At 38.5% G+C, this 21,096-nt stretch overlaps 2 protein-coding genes across 2 annotated transcripts; one reads left to right on the top strand and one right to left on the bottom strand.

Annotated features, from left to right (window-relative positions):
* On the bottom strand, nt 1-4,713 carry LOC121876309. Its single transcript, XM_042381366.1, has 2 exons — nt 4,568-4,713; nt 1-3,311 (listed from the first exon to the last, which is right to left on the bottom strand). The coding sequence occupies exon 2, from the start codon at nt 3,288-3,290 to the stop codon at nt 393-395; it is 2,898 nt and encodes a 965-aa protein (XP_042237300.1). The 5' UTR covers nt 3,291-3,311; nt 4,568-4,713; the 3' UTR covers nt 1-392.
* A 3,457-nt stretch (nt 4,714-8,170) lies between these two features.
* LOC121876349 (zygotic DNA replication licensing factor mcm3-like) lies at nt 8,171-21,007 on the top strand. Its single transcript, XM_042381421.1, has 15 exons — nt 8,171-8,329; nt 10,442-10,554; nt 11,250-11,458; nt 12,350-12,490; nt 12,700-12,866; nt 14,578-14,742; nt 15,125-15,261; nt 15,673-15,837; nt 16,106-16,453; nt 17,053-17,208; nt 17,340-17,490; nt 18,344-18,484; nt 18,694-18,868; nt 19,211-19,407; nt 20,310-21,007. The coding sequence occupies exons 1-15, from the start codon at nt 8,249-8,251 to the stop codon at nt 20,466-20,468; spliced, it is 2,505 nt and encodes an 834-aa protein (XP_042237355.1). The 5' UTR covers nt 8,171-8,248; the 3' UTR covers nt 20,469-21,007.
* The last annotated feature ends 89 nt before the right edge of the window (nt 21,008-21,096 follow it).

The raw sequence follows: 21,096 nt of genomic DNA on the forward strand, positions 1-21,096 counted from the left end.
ATCTGTTAAACCATTTAATTGTAAAATCTGTGCTATATACTTCAGCAGCAGCTAAACAATAAAATATAAAGTACAGTATCATAACATTACTGTTAATTCATTAAAAGCAATATTCTCCATAGATTTACAAAATCCAAAGTAGTACAGTACATTGTTCAGGTACAAATATAAAGGTTCAAGTGAAAATTAATTCAAATATCTTGTTCGTGATACAGTAATTACTAGAATTCTACATTTAAGGCCTTGAGAGATTCTACTAAAAGTATCGGTTCCTTCAATACTTCCTTCATAATTATGAATTATACAAGTGGAATTTAACTCGTTACTTATACTCCTGTACAATTCAAAGATTATCCTTGATTAAATTTTTATTTTTAAAGCACTGAAAAAATTTAAACTTTAAACCACACAAATTTTCCACACCCAATTTTAGTGGCAGACTGCTGCAAGCACGAAAGTTGGTCATTGCTCACATCACAAGTAGATCCCACCACGACCCAGGAAGCTGTGACCCCACGCTGGTGCAGTTTATCCACCCACACACTACAACCATCAGCATCAAGATCACTTCCTCGGAGCACCAGGCGCGCATAAGTTTTAGATATTGCCTTGGCAGCATCACACGACCACTCGATAGTTGCTTTAGTAATTTTCCACATATCCACAGAGAGAATAACAGGTCGCTCCATGATATTCAGGGATGGAATTGTCTTTGGATCTGTGTTGGCACAAGCATCCAAGTTTAAATAAAGCAATTGTAAGGCTTTGAGGGATGGCAGTGAACCATTTAAAGCTTCCAACATATTTGGTGTAATGTGGAGAGCTAACTTAGTGAGGGAGGCTGGAAGTCTGCTTATGGCTGAGTAGCTCAAACGTCCAGCAAAGTGTTCCAACATACATGGTGACACCTCATTCATCACTGTGTTTAAGAACTTGTCAGACACCTCAGTTTTATCCGACCAGAAGTGTTTGTATAGATGGAGCGACAGTCTTATCTTCGGATATCCAGCACAAAGTTTCAAAACTTCTTGTAAATGTGGGTATTTGTGTGGATTTTCAACTGTGGTAAGAACTAGCTTGCTAAGTTTAGTTTTCTTGAGGATATTAACTAGAGTTGAAGATATAGCAAAGTCTTCCACTTCCCACTCATCACCCATCTCTCTTAATATTTCTCCTGTTAGAGTTGCTTCTTCCTTTGCCTCTTCAATATACTGCAACCAAGTAGATGCTTTTTTTACCCCCAAATCTTTCAAAAGGTCAACTATTTCCATTGTCCTGGACTTTAGCTGTCCAGGGAGAAACACAGACAACATTCCTACTAGATACTTCATCATTGATTGAAAGCTTGACTCATGAACTTGACCAATACCAGACAATGGTAGTCCTAGGATCTGGCGTACAGTTGCAGAGGGTGGAGCATCCCGAAGGTTCTGAGTGATGTGCCAGGCAGCATAATATTGAAGGCTGGAATGCCGAGGAAAGGACACCTTGCAATTCCTCAAAGAAAAGTTACTGCTACTGTCATTTGTGTAGTTCAAAAATGCTGAAATCAGGTAATCCTCTGGTAATCCCAATTTTTTACAATCATCTGCCAGTCTTAGGAGATCCTTGGAATCAATGCTAAATTTTCCATTTCTCAAGCATTTAGCTGCAACACCACTCAGTAAAATCAGATATTTCTTTAGATTTGACCTAATGGCAGTCTGAGTACTTATGGTAGACAGTGAGGCTCCTGGTAAACTCTGTAAAACTTTGTGGATGAGAAGGTCTTCCACTAACATGAAGATCTCTGTGACAGTGGTTGAAGTGTTGAGGCGATCAGGAGCAAACGCCCAGCTCAGAGCGAGAAGACTCAGGATCTCGGGAGATCTCAAGTGTTCCTGCAAACATGGACGTTTTGAACTTATCAGACGACAGAGCTTTGATTCACTCTCTTGGTCAGAGGTAACATTAGGGGAAACATAACATAAAGTCTGTTGCAAAAATGGTAGAGTTTGATCATCGGGTATCCCTTCAATTTCCAATTGAAGTACTGTTTTGTGTAGTGCTGATATTGTTCTTCGAACAAACTTTGTCTTTTCTCGAGACACTGTGGCTAAAACTCGTGTTCTTGGTGACATCACTCTCAAAAATTCTTGTAATATTGAGAAAGACTTTTGGTCCAATTCATCAACGTCATCTAATACTAGAAGCAAATCAAGTGAAAGGAGTACTTGTTTAAATTCAGACTGCTGTAACATGGCAGCAGTGCGAGGTAGCAGGAGCGCAGTCATTGCATTTAAGGAGGAAAATGCAGCATTGCGACAGTCTAGGAAGATAATCATGTCAATATTGTCTATGTTCTTGATAGCAATTGGATCATTTACTCCCCTGTTAATTATATACTTTAGTAGAGTCGACTTTCCCATCCCACTTAAAGCAGAAAGTAAAGTAACCTGAGGTTGTGTTCCGTCACACTCCGTTGCCTGCAGGACATCACACACTGCCACATAGCTTTCTTCTGCTGATAACTGTCTCTGTAATATTTGTGTTTCATCTCGTTTTAATCTTGGTTGTGTGAATACTTTCTCGACATTCACAGTTTGTCCTGCCATCAGCCAAGGAGCCACACTTACTTGACAAAGACCATGAAAAGTTTGTTGAGATTCTTTAGATCCTTCTTCAATCACATGAGATCTTCTGCTTGCAAATAATTCTTTCTTGTACTCGGCTTCTGTTTCCAAAGGTACACGAGAGTCTCTGACTGCATCCAGTTGTTGGTTTATGGTATTTAATAAGCTGTGCACTGTATATTTGTCAATGGCATATTTTTGTTCAGCTTTCTCAATTGTTTTGACAAATAATACTCTAAGTGCCTCTAACTTTTCAACCATCTCTGTAGGAGACAGTTTTATGTTTTCATGTGCTATTTCATTTCTCTTAATTTTTATAGCATAAAGATAGTACTCCAGTGAGTCTGAAGTCTCTGTTATCCACACTACGTCACTGGCACTACTCAAGCCACACACTAACTGCAACAACTTGTAAATCAAAGTAATGTCAAAATCAGAGACTGGTCCGCCTTTGATGATCTTTTCACGTTGGCTGGCATTAAAGTCCTTGCGAAACTTGCCTTGAGAGTATTGAGGGAGACTGAAGATGGCCTCCTTAATGCTGCCTGAACCTCCTATAAAGCCCCAGGAGAAGACATGGGAGAAGACCCGCTGCCCCACCCGGGTAAGGCTGATGGTGTACTTGAGGTGATTATAGTCCTCCAGGTGAACACCCAACGATCGTGAATATGTTCCCATCTCCGATGTCGTTGCGCCAGACTGCAAGAGAGTATGATCATGTATTATGCACTCAATTTCACATACAACTCACACTTACAAATATAACTGTACACATGCATGTTCCTCATCCTTCTTTTAATATCCATCCTCAGAGTCCACACCACATCCCTCTTACTTTTAACCTATTAGCGTGGATAAGAGACTTTCTACACGACTGCAAGAAACGCGTGGTAATTAAAGGCACAAAATCGTCATTATCACCTGTGACATGTGGGGTACTACAGGGCAGTGTAAATAGACACACTGTATAGATAGATGCAAAAAACAATGAGAAGGAAAATATGCACATGTAACGTCGACAGATCTGCAAAAGTCATTTCCTCTTGGTAGGAACAAAACACGTCAAGGGCGAAATTTAGTAGTTAGATATGATGCTTCCTGCTTCCCTGGCGGTGTGTGCACGACCCGTCACGGCCCCCTCCCACCCATGAAAACCCCCTACCCCAGGATCCCCACAACCAGTCACAACACAACAAAACGGTGCTGATGCCACACCCCATTTTCACTTATCATTTTTACTGATTACAGTTATCGGTAAGTATTTGGCTTTTTGTTAATCTGTTTTTCTTAACATGAATTATAAATATAAGAAATTTCCCAGTCTAATGGCAGTTAGCGAGCGAAAAGGAAATATTTCTTATTGAAAGAATGCATATGTGTTTTATTAATAGTATTTTTACTTTTACTTTTATCCTCTTCACCACTGATCGGCTCGTTAGCCGCTTGGGCGATCGGTCACGTCTCTTACGCACTGTTGGCAAGCACTGGGCATGCACCGTCTCCTGAATGTATCTGAACCTACTCCAGTGATTGTCAAGTCTGGTCTTGAAAAGCTCACACTCGGTGCCGTCACAACACTGGCAGATTGTTCCAAGAGTTCACAACTCTCACTCCGAAAAAGTTACCTCTTACAGTTTTCTGGACTTGCGGCTACTTCAACTTTGAGCTGTGACCCCTTGTGGGGCGAGCGTCCGCCAGCTCCAGGTAAGGACACTTGCCCTTTGAGATGTTTTTACACCTCAATTAGGTCCCCCCCTTGCCCGTCTGTAGTATAAGCTAGGCAATTACTGGCGCTCTAATCTCTCAAGGTAACTGAGGTGCCCAAGTGCAGGCACCAGTCTGGTGGCCCTCCTTTGAACATTTTCAATCAACTGACCGTCCTTTGCATATCTTGGGGACCAGACAGGGTGACAGTACTTATTCTTACCTTACAGCGAGAGCAAGACAAAGTGTACCTGTACTTATGATCGTCCAGTGGTTGTGTAGAAGTGTTAATCCATCATCTCTTGAAGTGCAGCCACATAGTAACACTTGGTAATAGGTGATACAGCACTGTGGGCCACTGGCTCTGCCGCTCTGGTGAGTCTGGTCTGCTGGTGGGTTGCCATCTTCCGTGATGCCACGCCAAGATGCCATGTATTAATTTACAGCTGACTTAAAATTAGATGATTAACGTCATCTTTTTTGAAGTTATAAACTAAAAAAAATTATATAGGCTACTGTGTAATAAAATATCCCGAGTAAATGTCCACAGTTACTATCTGAATTTGCGGTGATTTCAATATTTATGATTTTATCCTTACAGTACCGTCCATACAACTGGCAACTTGGGAACAAAAAAACAATTGGTCGAGACTGGTAAAACCACCCTTCGAGATGCCTAGACTTAGGCTGGTAATTGCTAGGTTTGAAATGAAACGACATTTGTCTTGCAACGTGTGTTCCAATTACAAGTTTAAATCATTTGTAAAGAAATTTCTAACTGAAAAATATTTGTGTAATGCATAAAATGATACAAGAGTTGTGTAGCAAACATACAGCGAGAATTGTTGGTTTCACTACAGTTCAGGTGTGACGCTTCGAGGCAGTCAGACAGTGGTCGTGTCTGAGCGAGACAACATTACACATATCAAAAACATTGTCAGAATTTTACCAGATGTTTATCCTGTCAATCTTGTTTTAATGAATTATAAGTTTCAGTTAATTGATGATTTATCAGTTTGTTTTATGAAGTAAAAAAAGAATGCCCCACGTGTGGAATTCGACATAATAATTTATATTTTGTATAAGTTCGGATAAGTTGCGGGTGCCAACTGGGTGGGTGACTCATCGGGTAATACTACCCGTGTATACTATACGTGTGATGCTTCACCTTTGTGTAGTAAACGTATGGTAACATTATGCAATTTTGGCAGTGTGCGTTATAATTTTAATTTGAGTCGTTGTTGTTGCTTCATTTGTCAGGGTCTTTAAACCCTGCTGTTTGGCAGATGGTTGGTAATTATATCTACCTGTGAATTGTATTTAAAGAAGGGACGAAAGTATAGTTGCCAGACTGATGGCCTGGACGTTATAATGTCATTGCTCCTCTTCAACAACTTGATCTATCGTGCATCTAGGTAAGTAATTACACTAATCCACCAACCAATAAGAATTATGAGAAAGAAAACTCTGGTATACCGCCTTAGGTAATGGCAGTGCTCTTGTAGCCTGTTAAACGTAAACAAACTTCGAATAGCCAATCATTTAATATTTTCAGCAACGTAGTCTAGTGTAGTGTAACAACCTATAAACTAGGTTGCCTGAAGATTTGCTTAAGGTAATACTACACGATATTCAAATAACCATTTCGGTACTTTCTATTTTCTCAGAAAAAAAACCCACAAGGAAAGAAGAAAACACGAAGTTCCCAAGCGCTTTCGTGTGATTCACATCTTCAGGGGTGAGGACAGACTAAGGAGAAGTACAAAACAAGGTGTATATAGTATACAGAGGAGGGTGAGATCAGGTCCACAATGGTCAGGTATTAGGTAATGACCCTACTAATCTTCAAAAAGCGCCGCAGCAGTCGGTAGTCAGGTCAGAGGGTAAGATGACCCATCCTTCTCACCACCTTACAAATCTTAATTACGAAATTATCCAGTTTGTACATACCATTACTCAAATTCATGTTGACGGATTCGGTATGTTTAATGAGACTGGATTCTATAATGTTACTACTGTCAATTGAATTACAAGGTAATATTGAGGAGGCATTATCCCAGTCAATGCAATGCTTATTATCCCTCAAATGAACAAACAGAGCATTGGATTCCTGGCCTGTCCTAACACTATATTTATGTTGTTTAAGTCTAGTTGCAAGATCTTTACCTGCCTGGCCTAAGTAAAACATATTACATTCCTTGCAAGGAACCTTATAAATGCAGCCACCTGTATTGTTGGGGGGAGTTCTTGATTAACATTTGTTTAACAGTGCATGAGTTTTTAAATGCCACATTGACGTTCCAGGATTTTAGTTGTAAAGGAATTTGAGAGAAATTTTTGTGAAATGGTAATACTGTAGTGGATTCCTCCCCTACAAACGCCGTGTGTCGCTGACTAGCCGACCCCCCGCCAATTCACCAGCCTGCACCTCGTGGGCAAGGTCAGGTAACCAGCTCCCCGAACAAAGGGAGGTCTACAATCAAGCCACGCCTACCCCCGCTATATAAGACCACACCTGGCCGTGACCTGCCCTTCTAGCTACAGCCGCAGCAAGCAACACCGCCTCTGAGCACCCTCACCAACCAGCTCTCCCTACTCACGCTTGTAACCACGCTGCCTCCTCCCAGCACCAGTCACCAAGCTGCATTATTGTACATCCAATATAATATGTATACAGAGAGCACATTGTGAGCTTCCTTTCTCCATCCCATCCTCAGTGTGAACCAATAACTCGAAACCCCACAATACTAAGAGATTCTTATGGTCATGGGTGGGCTTGGGATCGGTTCCATAGAAAGATTTTTTAGTAATGTTAAGGCATTTGTCTATGAAAGATCTAGGGTACTTAAGGTTCAAGCCATTATTATAGATATATTTATATTCCTCATCAATGAATTCCGGGCTGCAAATTCTCAAAGCACGTAAAAACATTGATGAAAATACTGACTGTTTGACTCTATTATGGTGGGCAGAATAATACATTCATACATTCATTATTATTCTGCCCAGTACTTGCCAACAGAGACGTGACCGACCGCCCAAGAGGCTAACGAGGCGATCAGAGGTGAAGAGGATAAAAGTAAAGAAAGTGTTTACCAGCGGCGTTGAATTCTCACCTGCATCTAGTGGGGTGGTACAGTCAGCATCTAGTGGGGTGGTACAGTCAGCATCTAGTGGGGTGGTACAGTCAGCATCTAGTGGGGTGGTACAGTCAGCATCTAGTGGGGTGGTACAGTCAGCATCTAGTGGGGTGGTACAGTCAGCATCTAGTGGGGTGGTACAGTCAGCATCTAGTGGGGTGGTACAGTCAAAGGCTGCCGACAGCTTGGCGGGTGTCTCTATGTTGTCTCCTCTTGGACATAATTACTCAAAAGTTGAATCTTGAAAATATTACAGTATATAATTTGGACTTTCACTTTATCTGGCGCATTCGATAATATTTGCAGGACTTTTTAATTAATATGATTTCTTCTATCTACTGACAAACAAAAATAATATCAACTAAATATTAGTACAGGAGGCTAATGGAATCATCAGGATTTGAAAAACGCCATAATAATATTTACACAAAAATGATGCCATGATGACGTCACATACTAGGCTGACTACACGAACGATGCTGAGAGTTCCCGGCAAAATTTGCTACTGTTAAAATATTACCTCGAACAAAGCCGTGAAACCATATATTTTTTAAGAGATATAATCTTACAAAGCGATTCTGAGTTAGTTAAAATTACTTTATGTAGCCAAGTTTAGTTATTTTAATATTAAATTTTGGATTTCTTACTTTAAAAAAAAATAATTACTTTGTTCGTGGTATTCTTATAAGATTATATGCTGGACGTTTCCCGCGCATTTCATTGTTGACTTGATGAAGTACACCGACAGAGAGGTGGAAGTAACCTGCTAAAACACTGTGAAGTACTGCCATAATGGGCGCTACTACTGACGTTGTTATCGACCAGCGCATCAGGGACATTCAGCGAGAATACCTGGAATTTCTAGAAGACGATGTAAGTTTGTTTAATGGTATATTATTGTAGTAAATGCGACTTCCTACAACATGATCTCAATCGTACAGTTCTCTACCATCTCACTCATTGTCTTTCCTCCTGTGGTAAGAGATAGTGTAGTGATATATTGGGAATCGTTTAATGGTTGTGAGTAGGCATTTAGTCGACAATTGTTGGCGTTTTAGGTGAGGAAATTCGGAAGTTTGGAATTGATATCTTGAGTGCTTGTTTATAGACTGCATGTACAGGTAATAATAATAATTAACGTTTTTTTTTTAAACATGGCAGCTGGAAGGCTGAAAATATACAGCTACATAATCTGGGAATGGGTCACTTGATTGACAAATAATATCAAGTAACATAAGTGATACTAATATGATAAATAATAACTAGGTGGGGAGAAGGTTATACTAGTGACTGCAAAAAGGTAAGATTGACTGGGAGTGAATACACTGGTGCAGTATATTGTGTTTTAAGTGTTACTTGAACTGTGACTTAGATGGTGTCATCCCACCTGGACAATTGTCTATTTTATTTGATTTTTACCAGCTTAGTTAAATGATCAGGTTAGGGAAGATTACGCTAAATAGCCTAAAACAGACGTTCGTGCAAATGGGAATCGTCCAAGTGGGATGTAATCTCTCGGACATTTATGAAAGTAATATTAGGCCACGGAGTTAATGTGGTGAACAGTTGCTGTGTAAATAAATAGATAAATTAATAAATAAATCCTCTAAAATATATATACTGTATATATAAATCCGTAGTTCTTACAGGATTGTACATTAACCTACCAAACTTAATCAAGACTTTCTAGGCTGCTGTTATTTGCCTGGTATCCAGCTGAATAACCACTTGTTTTATCGGGATCCAGGTCGAATAGCCATTAGCTAGTTTACTGTGTATTATGTATTGCATCAATAGTTTAGACAATTCTGAGACACTTTTCTTCTATGACATTTCCTGCACAAATGACCTATAATATGCTGGGTGGTCCTGGAGGTTAGGTTTGGTCATTTGCAAGGGAAACGTCATAAAAGAAAAGCGTCTTAGAATTGTTGAAGCTATTGATTGCAAAAAATAAAATTCCCGAGACTTAGTTGGTGGCAACAAATACAAATTTACCAACTTACTAATTGAAATTACCATTGTAACTTTAATAACTGACAGCTTATAAATATAATGCTATACTATATTATAAAGTAAAATATCTTAAAGGGGTCTAAATTAAAACTAATTACTAACTCTGCTAGATATGTGGTATACACGTATAGTTAACACAGCATTCAGAGAGGGTTAAAGGAACAGTATATTATCACAAAACAAATTTTAGATCAAGTAATGACGACTCCAAGAAACATTATTGTAATGATCACAGCCATCCTGACCAGAATCCCATTAAAGTCATAGTAAAATCATACACAATCCCTGCAGGTTCCAGTCAAATAGTCGATGGTTATTCGGCTAGGAGTCTCGGTCAAAGAACCACTTGGAACTTCTGACTGGGTTTGGGGGCTAATATTCCACAAACACCAGATTATGACCCTAACTCATATGCTGGTGTAAGAGGGAAAGCACTTAATGTTGGCTGTTGCCACTTTATTTTATTTATTCAACCTTCTTGGTTATATCTCTTTTAGTCTTGTTTCTAAGTTCCAAACAAATATATCAGCCAAGATCCCGTTATAGTGTGGAGCTAAACCTAACATGGGCTGTTTGTCTTTTTTTTTTGTGTAATAAGTCATGGTGTTAGAGTTGACTTTGTTCCATGGTGGTTTAACCTCAGTGTAAACAAAGCAACATGACTAATTTTATTTATATAGTATCCAGTTTAATATGATTGGAATTCCTTTCATTCACATTGGATATGCAGTGCACAGTGTGCATTTCTTATATGTACAGGGTACTGTACTAGTGTATTGTTTAGTATTGTATATACTGTATAAAGTAGCTATTGTATATTACCATACATACTCAATATTGCTTTCCTTTTTCTAATGTCTCAGAATTAGTTACATAACTCATAGTCTGAGCCAGATCTTCAGGAATGCAGTGTGTGACATGTAAGCTGTAAATATTAACGCTGAGGTAAAAACTTCTTTTATGTTGCAGGAAGACTCCGGAGTGTATACCCAGTTGGTGCATGATATGGTGGCTAGTGGGGAGTGCCGCCTCGTTGTCAACATCAATGACCTGAGGAAGAAGAATCATCAGCGAGTTACAGGGTAAGATTTGTACATAGGCAAATGAATCCTAATTTTGCTGATCTCCAAGTTTGTATCATTTAATGAGTGTTCATCTGATGAGCATGTTAAATGGCTGGAAGTCTTACGTTGTTTAAATTCACAAATGTTTTCAAAGAGGTTTTGTAAAATTGATGAAATGCCTTTTGCATCTTTTTTGAGAGGACAAGTACACTACTGGTATATCCAATCATGCAAGGTTTTCATTTTAAGTTTGTTTCTGGCCTTTTTCACCAATACAGCTGGCATTAGGGCTTATTCAGATTGTCTGGAACAGAAACTTTACACATTGTTGGCAAGTATTGGGCATGTACTGGCTCCAGGATGGATCTGAACCTGCACCAGTGTTGACCAAGCCTGGTCTTGAATAAGCTCACATTCAGTGCTGTCACAACACATTGGCAAATTATTCTAGGAGTTCACAACTTTTATTCCATAAAAGTTTGCCCTGACAATTTTCTAAACTTGTGGTTTCTTCATCCTGAGGCTGTGACTTCTAGTGGGGGCCAGGGAGAAGATGAGTGAATAATAAATACGGTGAAATGGAGGAGGAGAGGAAGACTGAGAATGGTGGTGATGAAGTGAAAGAGTGAGTGAGTGGGATTTTATAATGTATTGCATAGGTTTGTAAAAAGACAGGAGTGACTGCAGGAATATAATGGATAAAATGATTTCAGACTTTTGAATTCTGCATATGAAGAATTACCAGCATTTCACCGTGCACTGAAGGAGTATGTAGCATCAGTTGACACCAATTATGCTAAGACCCAAGAAGAAATGTTTGTTGGGTTTGAAGGAAGTTTTGGCAGTAAACATGTTTCTCCTCGGACATTGAATTCAAGGAATCTTGGAAATTTAGTGTGTGTTGAAGGCATCGTCACAAAATGTAAGTGGTTGTGTTCAGGTTACGTTTATTTAAAAGAACTTGGTTGATCTGTTTTATTTATTTATTTATTTATTTTTTAAGGAAGTTTGTTGTAGACTTATGATTACAATATTTGCAATACGGAATCAGGTTTTTAAATGAAATTGTATGTTTCAAGCTCTTTTGTTTTTATATACTAGTAATCAATGGTTATAATGAGTCATTTTTAGAGGCGACAATTATAAATATTGTACTGTGAGCCTTAAGGAATGAGGTTCAGTCACTTAGTCTCATGGGCTGTTGTCAATAGTCATCTTGTAGAAAACTAGTGATGTTTTTCTTGGCCTCATAAATTCATGCATAGCCCTCTATTTTTTCCCCCAGTAAAGAAATAGGCTTTTAATGCCTATCAATTATTATCTCTCTACTTCTACATCACATAAAAACAAAACCAAGTCCCTTCAAGATTCCCAGCAGCAGTCTTCATGTTCCTCAAGAGATCTAAAAAACTCAGCTTCCTTTTTATGGGCTGAAAAAAAAATTGTGTGTCTTCATACTGTACAGTACCTTAATTTTTGTGTGTACTGTATCTCTATTTTTCCATGACTGCTAACTGTCAGAACCCATCATTATTGATACTGTATATGGTCCAACCAGTAATTTGGATCCTTTTGTTTTCTATCCAGTATTGGTGGCTGGCTCCTGAATGCTCTCCATCATGAGTCTGTTTTAATGAGCTCAGAATTTAGTTAGATTTATGCAGCAAAATTGCTTTTCTCTGCATTTGCTGTCTTGCATCCATGTGTTAAAAGCTTAGGAAGTTTTGTCTCCACAACATTTAGCTAAGTATGTATACAGTAGTTCCAGGTCAAATGGAGACTGGTTTATTTCTTACTAGAGTTAGTTTTCAAGGTTCCCTGGTGCGACCAAAGGTGGTGCGGTCTGTGCATTATTGTCCGACTACAAAGAAGACGTTGGAGAGACGCTACACAGATATGACGTCATATGATCCTTATCCATCGACGGCAATTTATCCTACAAAGGATGATGATGGTACAGTACATTTATTTTAGGTATATTATTATTACTTATATTGTGTCATGTTTCATGTGTTATTCACACGTAATAATGATTATTATATGACATATTGAAGAATTAAATGATTGAGTTTAATATTAGGGAACAGTGCAAGGCAGTGAACAATAAGAACATTTATATCTAGTAAAGTTGTGTAAGCTGGTTTTCTTGGTCATAATTTCCAGGCAATCTCTTGGAGACTGAATATGGACTATGTGTGTACAAGGATCATCAAACAATTTCTATCCAAGAGATGCCAGAGAAGTCCCCAGCTGGTCAGTTACCACGGTCTGTTGATATTGTCTTGGATAATGACTTAGTTGACAAATGTAAACCAGGAGACAGAGTTCAGGTAAGTTCTTTTCATAAGTAAAATATTCAGTTCAGGAGAAAACACTTACAGTACTGTATATGATTATACGTATGTAGATTTTTCTGAATCTGTTTTTTGGGGTTAAAAGCTTTGATAACTTGATACAGGTTGAATGAGTAAATGGTGTAATGATTTTGCCACACAGCACTAGTGGGGAGTATATTTAGTGGTTGCTTAGTTTGGTTTTCTTACTTGTGTGGTGTACACAATTATGATTCAAGTACTTTGGCAATTCCCCCCCCCCCCTTATTATTTGTATTCTTTTTCTTGGTTGCTTGTCCAGGCTATTTTCAGGGAATCTTTGAGTCCCTGTAAGTTGCTCACAATATTGAAATATTGACCAAGTGTTTTGCCAAATACTGTACAGTAAGTCCACGCCTAACGTCGTCCCGCTTAATGTTGTTTCGGTACAACGTCGCTAAACTTTTAGAGACCAAAAATTCGTTTAACGTCCCGGTGATCCAATACTACATTGTTTTGCGTCGTCACAGATTACATTTTACGGTGCATCACCCTCTCTCGTCTGGCCGCGCTATGCTCTCTCGGCTTGGCGCAGTCTCAGTGACTCCCTGGCCTCCTCCTCTCCTGCCATACTCCTCCCCTCACACCATCCGCCTCCTCTGCTTCACTGCCCACCACACACTCGCTTTACCACCTCCGCCCATCGGTGAGTACCAATACAAACTTAGTAGTTGTATATATATGCATTATTTTCTGTAGAAATGGCAGTGATTTTCTGTATATGTAATGTATTTCGTGGGGCAAAGGGAGGCTGGGGAACGTAACACCTGTATTTTATCTATTTCTTATGGGGAAAATTGATCTTCTAAACGTTGTTTCGTATAACGCCGCATTTTTAGGAACGTAACCCCGACGTTAAGCGAGGACTTACCGTACTGTATTTTTTTAATATATATTTTGTTCATGTCATGGCATAGGGGGTGTACATTACATTGTTCATACCACTTTTATTGGTTGAGTTTGCCAGAAATGTTCCTAAAGACTTTTATATGAGTTTTTAAATTTTCTTTGGTCACGGAGAATTCAGCGTTGAATGTGAAGATATTTGTAGTATTGTCAAATGATCACCTGGCTTAAGGGCATGTGATACTGTGTCTATCTTCAGTCCACCTCTTCAAGATCCTCAAGTGTTTTTCCTCTCCAGTAAAATGAAGGAACTGGTTGATTGTGTAGAAGCTTATATATATTTCTTAAGAATGGTTCTTTTTTTTATGTAGCTAACTTCAAGCTTTGACCAATATCTACCTGATGCTCACCCACCTACACACACCCTATCACTTGCAATATTATATCCATGATGATGCTTTTCCTTGACCTCTTGGCCACAGCACCAGCACTTTCACATACAGGTTTTTACACAAAATGTAAAATAAGGCAAAAAAAAAAGTGGTGAACACAGCAGAGTTTGTAAACAAAGGTGGAAAGAATTTGAAACTGTGTAAATGAGTAGTACTGATTGGTGTAGTGCCAGCCACACAGAATTTTTTTAAATACAACCCCGACAAAGAGCACTATAGCAAAACTGTGTTCTACAAGGCAGAGTTATATGGGGTATCAATGTAATTATTGGATTTTACCAACGAAGTTATTGTGAAGCCAAGGATGTGGTGTCTACATAGTTTGGCAGCTGGCCTGTTTGAGTGATAATGTATAAATATTTAATTTTCAGATAGTAGGTATATATCGCTGTCTGCCCAACAAGCAGGGAAGTTTCACAAGCGGGACATTCCGAACAATCTTATTGGCAAATAATGTCATACTTATGAATAAGGAAGTTTCTCCACAAATCTCCACTGATGATGTGCACAAATGCAAGAAATTCTCTAAACAAAAGGTGAGCCTCATTTGGGGGGGTTTTCGGGTATGGTAGGATGGCTGAATGTTTAGTATCAAGCAGGGGAAATGTGTACTAGTAAGATTTTTGTCTTCGGCTGGAATTGATTTTGAGAATATTCCCCAGCCTGACATTTATGGATAATGGGAAGTAAAAGGTTGATAAAGAAAAAGTACTGTACAGTACCAGTATAGCTCAATAGCTTAGTTGGCTATTTCCACTTTCTATTCAATTTTGACCTTTGTTAATCATAGTCTTTGGTGGACATACTGGTACGTAGTGTCTCCTAAATAAGAATAGGAAAATATAGTGTTTTCTTCTACAGTACCATATAATGAGTTTTGTTCATGGTGATGTTACTAAAAAAAAATTTTTTTTACAGGGAATAGATGTCTTCGAGTTGCTGTCCAAGTCTCTAGCACCCAGTATCCATGGTCATGAATACATCAAGAAAGCTCTTCTATGCATGCTTCTTGGGGGTGTTGAGAAGGTGCTACCTAATGGCACCCGATTAAGAGGGTGAGTACATGATGTACATGTATATTATTTTGGGTGACTTGTTTATGATCAGGCTTGTTGAAGCCAAGCTTTACAGCTGAATGTCCTTCCAAATGCCAACCTACAGTGTGAGAACAGCTGGCAAGGCAGAGTTGCAACTCCGTGAAGTAATCAAGGAGTTAGAATCATAAGACTAAAGGAGATAACTACTGGAGAGTTGCACTTATTTTTCTCCATGTTTTGGTAGATGATTACACTGCTGTTCCTGGCACTGTCTTCTAGTGCACTGAATAATGATGAGCACAGATTTTAAAATGAATTATACGGTGTTGGTATGGCTCTCTGGTTCTCTCTCATAGCAGCCTATTTGTAACTGATCGTGTATTAGGATTATGTGGTATATAAGACAACTTTCTCTTTTACCTGATTTAGTGACATAAACATCCTGCTGATTGGTGATCCATCTGTGGCCAAGTCTCAACTGTTACGCTATGTACTTCACACTGCTCCACGTGCCATAACCACAACTGGTCGAGGCTCCTCAGGTGTTGGTTTGACAGCTGCCGTCACAACAGACAATGAAACTGGTGAAAGAAGGTATTGTTCACATTCCTAACCCTGGTTGCTTAAAGTACTTTTGTGTAAATTAACCTGAATGATATTTAAATTGTTTGTAAAGTTTGTGCAATAATCATTTGCAGAATATAATATAGTTTGATCATTATTTTGAATTTTAGAAATAGCAATGAATATAGATTTATTATGTAACAACTGCACTTGTAAATATGAATGCAGTAACAATTACTTTGAGGGGTGGGGGATAAATAGTAAATTGGGTTAGGATTAATTCTCTTTTTTTCAACAGATTGGAGGCTGGTGCTATGGTTCTTGGCGACCGTGGCATTGTCTGCATTGATGAATTTGACAAGATGAGTGATATGGACCGCACTGCTATTCATGAGGTGATGGAGCAAGGCAGTGTAACCATTTCTAAGGCAGGCATCCATGCTAGGCTCAATGCCAGGTGCTCAGTTTTGGCTGCTGCTAATCCTGTATATGGTCGATACGATCAATATAAGATGCCCATGGAGAATATTGGTTTGCAGGACTCTCTCCTGTCACGTTTTGATTGTCTCTTCATTATGCTTGATATTGCTGACCCTGAAAGTGACAGAAAGATTTCAGATCATGTGGTACGCATGCATCGTTATAGGTAAGTCCTGATATACAATATTGTATTATATTTTGGGTATTTTATATAAACTTGTCATCAATCTTCGTCACCCATGATGACAACCTACCCACATCATATGAGTTAAGCTTCACATTTTATACAGTACATGGTGTATAAGTTGACCCTGAGTTTAGGGGAATTATTTTTTAAGCTTCAAAGGTCATCTTGTATGCCAATACAGTACTGTACAGTATATATATCGTAAACATTGCAGTACTGTACAGTACTGCCTCATAAGTAAATCCTGCTCGAGACACTTGGTTGAATACATACAAGTGCTGCTGCTGTATTGGGATAGTATCCTTAATGCATGTCACTTGGAGTGAAATTTCTAATTTTACATTATGATGTTATTAACTATGGATTGTTGACTATATTTGAAATATGTGTTACTTATCACAGCATAAAGACCCAGGATGTTATTTGAAAGGTGCCAGTCAGTTACCAGTATATATGATGTATGATAAAGAGCCTGGCCACCAGTGACACTTATAAACAACAGACTGTATACTGGACCTGTATGCTGGTTACTTTCATGTTGGGGGAGGATTTTGCTGAAGATATTACTATTGTTACAGATCTCCTCAGGAACAAGATGGTGAAACACTCCCCATGGGCATTGGAGTGGATGTTCTCTCAACTCACAACCCAGATGTTGTTGAGGATGAAGAAACAGAGACTCCCATTTATGAGAAATATGATAGTCTTCTGCATGGCAGTCTCCGAACAAAGAAGTAGGGAATGAATATTAACTATAGTTTTGATACTAACTTGTGCAGGAATGACATGCTATATGTGTTTTTGGGGTAGTAACTAATTATAGACAGTAGTTGTTATAAATTTGTTTTTGTATTGACACTTGCAGAGAAAAAGTTGTCAGCCTGAAGTTCATGAGGAAGTACATACACATTGCTAAGAGCATCAAGCCTACCCTTACTCGGGAAGCCTGCGAAGTTATTGCTGAAGAATATTCTCGCCTCAGATCACAGGATACAGAACATGCAGATATGGCACGGGTAAGTGGTGAAAAGCCTCAGTGATTTAACTCATTCGTATGCTAAAGGTAAATAATGGTTTATTACACAGTATACTTAGAGTATGTAATAGAGTACTTTAGGTATGAGGGTGAGTGTTGTGGGCAGGAGTTTTGAAATTTCTGGGAGTGTAAATGGCTAGTTAATATGATTGGTTGCTCAGTGAATATATATTGTTGGGATCAAATAACACATTATATATTGCACAGTATTTTTTCTTTTGTTGAAGATGCTATGTTATTCATGATGAATTGTACACCATAAGAGGCTGATCATACAATAATATAATGAATCAATAATAAAAACAGGTCCGAAGCTGGCCTAAATGCCCTCGTTAGGCTTGCAGCAAATCTGATTACACCACTGTATTCAGTGAGGAAATCTTGCACTTTGTCAAAAAAATTTATTATAATTTTACCCATTTTTTAAAAAACTCATCTTTCCCCGTCAGCAAATACAGTACAGTAGTCTCCGTAAAAAAAAATCGCTCTCACTTAAAGATTAAAGAAATGCTGTACAGTACTGTTCATTTGCCATCAGCATACCTTAGTATTATACAAAACCAGCCACAAGAAACATTTTATAAATGTATGAAGCTCAGCAGCCAAGAACAAGACGACCAGTTGGAGATGTGTCACTTTCTGCTTAAAAGAGGAAAGTTTGAAGATCATAATGGTATGATAAACAGTTCTCAGGCTACTTTGTCACTTGTCTTGTTCTCGTCCAGAGTTCCTCATATGTGCTCTTTGTGTATTGCTCATCTCTTGACTTGTAATTTGAGAGCCGTGGTGTTAGCAGATCCACTCTTCCAGATTAATCTTGTTTGTTCTTCCAGACACAACCTGTAACTGCTCGTGCTCTGGAAACTCTCATTCGTTTGTCTACTGCTCATGCAAAAGCCAGACTATCTCGTGTTGTAGACATTGAGGATGCTGAAGCAGCCATTGAAATGGTATCTTATGCATACTTCAAAAAGGTTTGTCATCACCTACCACGTCATCTTTGTTGTCAATAGACCCTTGTGAGTTGGTTTAACTTGAAAACTAAAGTACAGGTAGTTTGGCTTTTAATCTTATGTTTTATTCAATGGTTACACACAAAGTTACAGTTTTCATGTATGTATTACCATCATTATTGTGTAAGATCTTCATAGTTTAGTTCTTACAAGGTAGTTATTCATGCCAGGTGATGGAGAAGAAAAAGAGACGTAAATATGATGAAGGGAGTGCGACAGAAACCGAAGAAGAGGGAGAGGCGGAGCAAGGGGAAGAGGAGGAAGGTGGAAGGAAGAGGAAAAGAAGAGCTACTGGTGATGCAGAGAAAAAATCAAAGAAACCAAAGAAGAAGCCGGGTGATGAAGGTACAGCATGTCCTGTTGCTGTCACATGTTCTGAAGTGAAGTTTAAGCTTCTTTATACTGTACAGTGTATCACCTTCATCCTGGGGGTAGTTTTATTCAGTGAATACTTTCAAGTTTATTTTCTTATTCACTGGCATAGTTCAGTTTACAGTGCTTTGTAGTGCATCTTTGCTTTTCCCTTTTATAGCTGATAATATAGTTAGCTAACTGTTAATTCTGGCTTTTTTATATTTTGGGAATACTGTATATATGGTCACAGGTACAGTATCTTGTTATAGCCACTTTCAATATTTTTCTTTTGTTTGAAGCCATAATATAACTTTTTTAATGTACTTTCCCAAGGATATGACCCATATGATATTGCAAGTGCAGAGGAAGATGGGGAACCTATGTCACCAACTCCAGCAACAATACAAAGCACAGTCAGCAAAGCCTCTAAAAGCAGTGGTGAAGTTCCTGCAACAGTGTCTACACCTAAAGAGATCAGTGTTGAGAGAATGACAGCCTTTAGGGGCTCTTTAACAAAATTATTCAAGGAGGTAAAGTGAAAGTGTTGAATTGATTGAGGTTTAAAACCCCAATGTTTTCATTATCTTGTACAGTATGCCTTTACCTGGTATCCAGTAGAGACTGATTCAAATACTGTACTGCTGGTTACACTCGTCATAACATTACTGTCTTATGACCTTTTTCCCTTACTCATACACATCTGCCATAACTTACCTCATAATGTATACCTTTTCTTGCTGTTCACAGCCACTCAGCTTGAGGGGACTAATGAATGCATTCAGTCTGTCCATCTTTGCATGTGTGCAAATAGCATTGAGTATTAACCAATATTAGTGTGTAGATCAGACATAATGGCTCAAAACACTGGTCAATGGTGGAAAAAGCTTGTATGGTAGACTAGATTGCACTCCCTAGTTTTTATTTATGCATTGCTGTATTATGGAGGAAACATTGAGCAGATAGACAAGAATTTTAGGAAATTATCTTTTATCACAATAGATCTTACACACTTGGTTCTCATATATAACCAGGAGAGCTTCTGGTGTTAATAAATATGATATCTTTTACTTGAAGGTTAAAAATGTTTGCATATCCATTTTATGTACACTAATTCAAAATAACTCAACATATTAGGGGATCCCAACCTGATGCTGGCAAGCACCATTGTGCTCCCTGATAGTCTAGCAGTGTTTAACATTATGTTCACAAGCATTAATTCTAGATTTAGGGCATCATGTTACACCTCTTCGCTGACAGTCATCAAACAAACCCTCTAGAAAAAGACTTGTTCATCTGATTAAAAAGGTTGGGAACCCAAGTTAGAGCTCCCATACAGTTGAGTTTTACTGGTCCAGAAGTTTATTGTAAAGTATTTCTTTAATTTCATTGCCTTGCTTATAGGTTATTAATGAGTTAATTTCTTGAATTTCAGGAACGAAAAATGATGGTTGACTTGACAAAAATGGTTGAATTCGTCAATACTGAGCACTCGTCTCAACCATTTTCACAAGAGGAAATTGATGCTGCTGTGGAAAAGATGACAGAGGACAACAAAATAATGGTTGCAGACAATATGGTCTTCCTTATGTAAGTGGTCAAGGAAGTGTGTTATGTATGCATCTCACAGTTGGAAACACCTTGGATGTCACCATCAACTGGTTGCATTTTATTTTTATATATACTGTATATTGAAACATATTTTGTACATGATCAAGAAATTGTTAACACTACCCATGCTTGACACCAGTGTCTCATGTTCAGGGGAAATTTAGTAATAAGAACAGAACATTGTCAAGATTGTATATGAGCAGGGACATCTCTTTACTTGACATATTTTATAACTACTTCCAGTCAGTGTTTTGATGAGTTAGTAACATCACAACATACCCTCCATTTGCCTATGAAGGCATCTGGTAGTACCCAAGCTTTACCTTTTGTAATTCTATTTGATGAACTTCTGTGGAACTCCCTACCAGTGTGCTGTCCATTATAACCTGTTTCTGAACATCCTGCTTCAGATATTTTGTCTGGCAAGGGGACACCTTGGTGATTAGATTTGACACTGGCAAGTCTGATTACCCACTGTTTTCTGTTTAATTAAGTATCCATTATAATAAAAGTATAAGTTTATATAATTGTTTAATTTAGAATTTAAGTCAGAAGTTCCGGTTTAAGGGAGTCATGTGGGACGTCAGATCCCGCATGTTTATTGTTGTGAC

Source organism: Homarus americanus, unplaced genomic scaffold (genome assembly GCF_018991925.1).
Source record: "Homarus americanus isolate GMGI-L3 unplaced genomic scaffold, GMGI_Hamer_2.0 scaffold33468, whole genome shotgun sequence".
Classification (NCBI taxonomy): Eukaryota; Metazoa; Arthropoda; class Malacostraca; order Decapoda; family Nephropidae; genus Homarus; species Homarus americanus.

What these genes read in the sequence shown, in the direction of transcription:
- LOC121876309 (XM_042381366.1), bottom strand. Translation starts at nt 3,290, where the DNA reads ATGGGAACATATTCACGATCGTTGGGTGTTCACCTGGAGGACTATAAT.
- LOC121876349 (XM_042381421.1), top strand. Translation starts at nt 8,249, where the DNA reads ATGGGCGCTACTACTGACGTTGTTATCGACCAGCGCATCAGGGACATT. An exon ending in TGGAATTTCTAGAAGACGAT is followed by an intron (nt 8,330 to 10,441) that starts GTAAGTTTGTTT and finishes TTTATGTTGCAG; the next exon opens with GAAGACTCCGGAGTGTATAC. An exon ending in TCCTACAAAGGATGATGATG is followed by an intron (nt 12,491 to 12,699) that starts GTACAGTACATT and finishes CATAATTTCCAG; the next exon opens with GCAATCTCTTGGAGACTGAA.